We start from the raw sequence: 5,880 nt of genomic DNA, 5'->3' as shown, positions 1-5,880 counted from the left end.
CTTTCTCTTTCTCTCTCTTTCTCTGTCTCTGTCTCTCTTTCTAAACTGTGTCTCTGTCCCGCCTGTCTCCCTCAATTCTGTTTTTGCCACCAATCCATCCATCCCCTCCCTGTTAGAAGAAAGGCCATAGCTGAGGAAAGCTCTCGCCCTCTCACCCCCAAGTCCTAACATAGATAAAGAAGCAAAAGAGAAGACGAAACAGAGTAAAGAAGAAGAAGTAGTAGTAGTATTAGAAGAAGAAGACGACGACGGACGGAGGCCCACCGTTATCCTTTTTCCCCCATCTTTGTGTTTAAAAAAAGAAAGAAAAGCTAGGGTTTTTGGAGAGTGAAAATCTACTGTCATTCATATATTGTATGGTCTGCAATTCAATGCAGAAGAAATGTGGCTCCACAAGGCTGTATTCATAATTTGGTCAAGACCCAGTCTAATTTCCTGACAGATCCATACATATACATAAATCTAGCTATATATATATATCCATGGATAATCAGTCCTTCCTCTCACAGCATTATCCAAACCCTAATCCTTCAGCATCAATGGAGATAATGCCAACCTCCTCTGTTCTTCTTCATCTTACAAATCCACAGCTAATGAATCATAACAATAACAATGAAGAAGAAGAAGAAGATGATGAAGAAGAAAAAGTTAGAGAAGAAAATCGCCATCAACAACAACACTTTAATGTAAATGGTCTGATGGAATCTCATGATGATGACGAGACAGATCTAGGTCAGTTGAGAAACCCTAATAGACTACCTTCTGAAGGTAGATCAAAGTGGGATAACAGCAACAATAACAATAAAATTTCTTGTCTAAGGATAGGTAATATGGTCAATAATCATCATATCCCATGGACAGCAGCTGGGGAGGAAGGACACTGTTACAACAGTGCACTTCTTGAAGGCCTGACTGATTACATACATTATAACAGTACAGGTCAGCTCATTCAACACCATGAATTGCAAAAATATGTACACAAGGATTCTTCTTCTCTACCAACTTCGAAGACTAATTCGGGTTCAAATTCACACACTAATGATCCTTCCTCTATCGATATAATTCCTTCCATTGTAGATATGTCAGGTATGCTAAAACTCTTGTATTATTAAGTAGCATACATTCTAAGTTTTGTTATATGTTGTTGCTAGACAGTATACCTAGTTTTTCTGTATAACTTGAGATAATACCTATATGAATATCAATCTTACATCATCACTAGTTAGTATATATTAATGCTTAGTTCAACTTCAGATTCCCATGGAATCTCAGCGAGTATTATTATTGTCCATGCCAAGGTACCATGAATGCCAATCTCGTCTCCTCATCATCAGACAGCATAAATCTTCTTCAAAGATACTCTCCTGAGAGGCCTGTGACTGCAACTAGATTCTCACGGCTTGGTGGCAACATGAATATGCATCCGGAATCCTTCACAAATGTTGTTGATAGAGGTATACTTTTTACTAATGGCCATAAGAATCTAACTCAAGAGGGTCATACTATGGTTTCAAAATGCTCACTACCAGAGGCCAGCATCTTAAATGAGCATGTGGATCACAACATTATTACCATACTACAAAACCCGAGAAAGAAGAGTAATTTGGAGATCAAGGTAACCACTAGCTCTATGAATGAGTCCGATGACTGCAATATGGGTTCTCAAGATGTCTCTTCTAGTTGTGAAAAAATGAACAATAGCAATGGAAGACCTCTTGGAAGGAAAAGAAAAGTGGGTTCAAAACGAAAATGCGCAGAAGAAGAAGAAGAGAGAGACAGTTTCTCTATCAAACCAAAGGTAAGGATCTATGTGCAAACTCTTATTATCTTAATCTCTGGGATCAGCAAGGAAGAGGTGGGGTTCACTTTGTGGTAACCCTCTATATCGTGTGCATTGAAGGACTATCTAGGAAAACCCCTTATATCATCTATGAATGATGCCTCTCCCCGATGTCCTAAATAGGTAATTTCAAATGAAAGCTTACATTAGAATTCATGGTGAATGTCGATATGCACATGTATGTATATACCTATCTATCTATATATGGCGAATGTGGATAGTGCACTCTTGTAGATCTGGGCAGTAAATATGATAAAGAAAGAATGGGTGCATGTCAGCCCAAGTGAACACTATGGATCTTTGAGGAGAATTTTCTTTCACATCATTGAATGGATATGTTTGGAGGTATACTTGATCCCTGAAACTAATTGTGGCATTTTGCCTCACAAACAGGATGTTCCGGAGACTGATGAAGCTGGCAAGTTGAAATGCAAGAAAGGCGATGATAATATATCTTTTAGTGCTCTCGATGGGGATCAATATGCAAAAGTAGAGCAGTGTAGCACTAGTGTGAACTCTGGAGAATCTACTCCCAAATCTACTAAAGAAAATTCTGTTAAACCTACTGACACTGCACCAAAACAAGACTTTATTCATGTGAGAGCAAGACGGGGTCAGGCAACCGACAGCCACAGCCTTGCCGAGAGGGTAAAACCTTTCCACCAAATAATCCATGGGATTTTAGCATCTTTGTTGTCCATTTCTATCATAAAAAAGGTTTCCCAAGGTTCATCATGTTCACTTTTTGTATCAAACAAGGGCTATTGTCACTCATCATCATGTTGTATCATCAAACCACATTTATCATCATTCATGATCATGTTTTTGTCCGTTTTATCATTAAACAAGATTGATCTGATTAACTGAGGTGTATCATGTCATTTGTATCATCAAACAAGGTTTATCATGCCATTATCATGTTATGGTCCTTGTATATCATAGATACATCATACCTCTTATGTTATAATGATAGGTTCGGCGAGAGAAGATAAGTGAAAGAATGAAATACTTGCAAGATCTAGTGCCTGGTTGCAGCAAGGTGAGTTGCTTTTCGTTCTTTTATGTAGATAGGCAATCAATTCCATGCATGAAATTTGATGTAACACACTCATTTTATGTGTTGGGGGTTATAAATTGTAGGTAACCGGCAAAGCCGTGATGCTTGACGAAATAATAAACTATGTTCAATCTCTCCAAAGACAAGTGGAGGTGAGATTATGTATATATATATAAATAGATAGATAGATACACATACATGCATACACACGCATATATATGTATGCATTAAATGTTCTTGGACTGTGATATTGCTGGTGAAAAACAACTTCTTTTAAAACACTTTAACAAGTTTTGAAAGCTCTTCTTGACAATCAAATTTGTCCTTCTTTATGTAGTTTTTGTCGATGAAATTGGCGGTGATGAACCCGAGAGTGGCCGAATTCAACATGGAAACTGTGTTTGGGCATGAGGTTAGTCATTCGAAATAAAAATATCCAACAGTCTTAAATCACTAACACCTATTGACCTATCTTGTGCGGGGCTCAGGAAAAAAATGGTGCATTCTTTCATTTGAGTCCTAAATGGACTTAGACTTTTAACACTGTCCTTGTGAGGATTAAGGTAGTTCCAACATGATATTTATTCATTGTACTGAGGCATAGGAATAAATATATAGGCTCCATGTGTAAAACCTAGGGCACAGGGGAAGATGATTATATATATCGAATGGTGGGGATGAGAGTCGGATCATGTTGTGTGGCCGTTTTATCATTCATTTATAATATAATGCTATCTAGGCTGTGGGAATAATTGGTCAACTAGGTTATTAAAATGCTGGTTGAGTTTTTTTTTTTCCTTGCTATTTAGAAAATTTTATCAAAGGAAGAAACCCTGAGAAAAAATTATACAGTTCTTCTCATGGAAAACATTTATGGTAATCTGTCATAATTTCCTTATATGATTTCATGAAGTCCACTCAACCAATAAGTCCTGAAGATTGTATAATCTAATGCTATGTAGGGAGTCTTTTGGAGAAAACTTCAACTTGCCCCTTGGAATAAGGAAGAAAACCTATAGATTTATATGTACATTTTCTTCTAAGTTCTTATAAATTTATGAAATTTTGCTCTTAACTTATGATTTCGTGCATGAAAAGTGCACTCAACCGATAGGCAAACAAAAATTTCCCGAACGGGATATACCTAGGGCTTGCCTGTAGATTTCATCCATAATTATATTACTACTAAGGGATATTTTGGTAAAATTCGATAACTTTGGGGCTATATTCCGGTAGATATCGAAAAGGTCAGGAGTATGTTGGTACATTGCAGTATTTGTTTTTTCAAGAGAGTCATGCTTGAGGTTTTTTTCTTGGGACAGAGGAATATTGAGCCATCGAGAATGGCTCCTTCGGCAATACATTTCGGACAAGAGAATGAGATCCCTTACCCGAACCTCCATCCACAACATGAGCATAATGCTTTTGTTGGACCACATCCCACATCATTAACTAATGCCACACAATCTACATTGAATGCCTTCGGAAATTCACTATCACAGGTTCTAACCAATCCTCTATAATTTGCTTTGTATAGGAACTTATTCCCTTCAATGTTTTTTGTTAAGGTTACACATACACATACACACATACACGTACCCATGTGCATGCATATACAGAATTTAAAGGTGATTTCTAAATAAAGCAAGTGAAGTCTACACATGGGATGCATGTTTTTTGTCAACACTACTAGCAAGGCACATTTGTTTGTGTTTTGTGTGCATGGTTTTTTATTTGCTTTTTGAATAATGCAATTGCAATGAACTCTAAACTCATTATAATGTTGTTTTATTTTATTTTCCTGAAATGTTTCTTTATCATGTCATTATAACACACATTTTATCATTTTCACAGGGATGGGATATGGGGGAGCTTCAAAGTGTGGTTCAAAGTGGGTTTCAAGGTAAAATAAGTCCTATCATGAAGGATCCTTTTAGCCAATAAAATGTGTTACAATGACATACATATATTTGTCTATGCGACATGATTGAGCATCTCCTTGGATTTCGATATGAATCACGGCCATTAAGGTTGAAAATCCAAAAGCTCTCAAACTACACTATGTAGCAAGACAAATGCCCCCAAATCCCAAGTCGAAAAACAAAACAAAACATGTACATACATACATACACATATGTATGTATGTATGGACAGCTGGTTAGATTGGTGTGCTATAATAATGTGCTAACATTGTATTTGTATATTGCAGGCCAATTGTTTCCTGGACAAATGAAAACTGAGCATTAAGGTTCATACATTATAAACATAATTATTTGAAACCTTAAAAACACGTTGTATGAGCAACTTGCCAACATCTTCATCAATCATACTTTTGGAGAAACCAGATATTAACTTGTCTTTTTATTTTCACCTTGTAATTTCCTTGCCCCTCAACCCCCAATTTGTATAATCATTAACATGTTCATTAACAACAATTTTCCATCCACTTCGACACTTCTCTTCATTCGCAACAAAACAGTTTGAGGTTTCTCATGAATCCCAACAGTCATGGAGGCTACAATTTGCCCCCATCGCTATTTAGATTCTATTGTATCAATTTTTTACAAAATTCAAATCCTCTTTACATAAAACATCTTTTAAAAAGGCTGAATCTTGTTACATTCACAAATGGCAATCCCTTTATCCATGAGATAATTCCTTGATCAGTCTGTTTGGTTTGTTTTGGGAAAGAGAAAAGAAAAAGACTTGTTTATATGACATGAAGGATAATTCTGATAGTTTTGTTTGCTCAATCAAGATGTCATATTTAGCAAATGAAATGTATTTCATCTAGATACACATGGAGGTTGTAAAGATGCCCAATTGAATGAAAAAGCTCACTATATGCATACATATGTATGTATGTATGCATATCAAGTCCGTATTGATACATAAAACTTGTAAGAACATACAATTTTCATCCGAGTATGGACAAGCTGTTTACAAAGTCTTTTTTTCAAGGGTTAGATATTTAAATATCTTG

At 36.3% G+C, this 5,880-nt stretch overlaps 1 protein-coding gene across 2 annotated transcripts; it reads left to right on the top strand.

The window, feature by feature from the left end:
- Window positions 1–309: 309 nt before the first annotated feature.
- Window positions 310–5,488, top strand: LOC147849592 (uncharacterized). Of its 2 annotated transcripts, none has more exons than XM_087337341.1 (9): window positions 310–1,020; window positions 1,299–1,798; window positions 2,234–2,488; window positions 2,814–2,879; window positions 2,981–3,049; window positions 3,235–3,309; window positions 4,220–4,399; window positions 4,752–4,800; window positions 5,107–5,488. In XM_087337341.1, the coding sequence occupies exons 1-9, from the start codon at window positions 483–485 to the stop codon at window positions 5,142–5,144; spliced, it is 1,770 nt and encodes a 589-aa protein (XP_087193467.1). In that variant the 5' UTR covers window positions 310–482; the 3' UTR covers window positions 5,145–5,488. The 2 variants fall into 2 exon arrangements, with proteins under 2 accessions (XP_087193467.1, XP_087193465.1); XM_087337339.1 differs by having other exon boundaries at window positions 311–1,086.
- Window positions 5,489–5,880: the final 392 nt, after the last annotated feature.

The sequence above is a fragment of the Azolla caroliniana genome, unplaced genomic scaffold, assembly GCF_043228905.1.
Source record: "Azolla caroliniana isolate FFs.n. ecotype wild unplaced genomic scaffold, voAzoCaro1.0.p SCAF_30, whole genome shotgun sequence".
Classification (NCBI taxonomy): Eukaryota; Viridiplantae; Streptophyta; class Polypodiopsida; order Salviniales; family Salviniaceae; genus Azolla; species Azolla caroliniana.
Note: the sequence above shows the minus strand (reverse complement) of the source record. Positions and strands in the feature narration are given on the sequence as shown.

Coding starts and splice junctions, on each gene's coding strand:
- LOC147849592 (XM_087337339.1), top strand. CDS start 483: ATGGATAATCAGTCCTTCCTCTCACAGCATTATCCAAACCCTAATCCT. Junction 1,087..1,298: donor TTCCATTGTAGATATGTCAG/GTATGCTAAAAC, acceptor GTCCATGCCAAG/GTACCATGAATGCCAATCTC. Junction 1,799..2,233: donor GTTTCTCTATCAAACCAAAG/GTAAGGATCTAT, acceptor CCTCACAAACAG/GATGTTCCGGAGACTGATGA.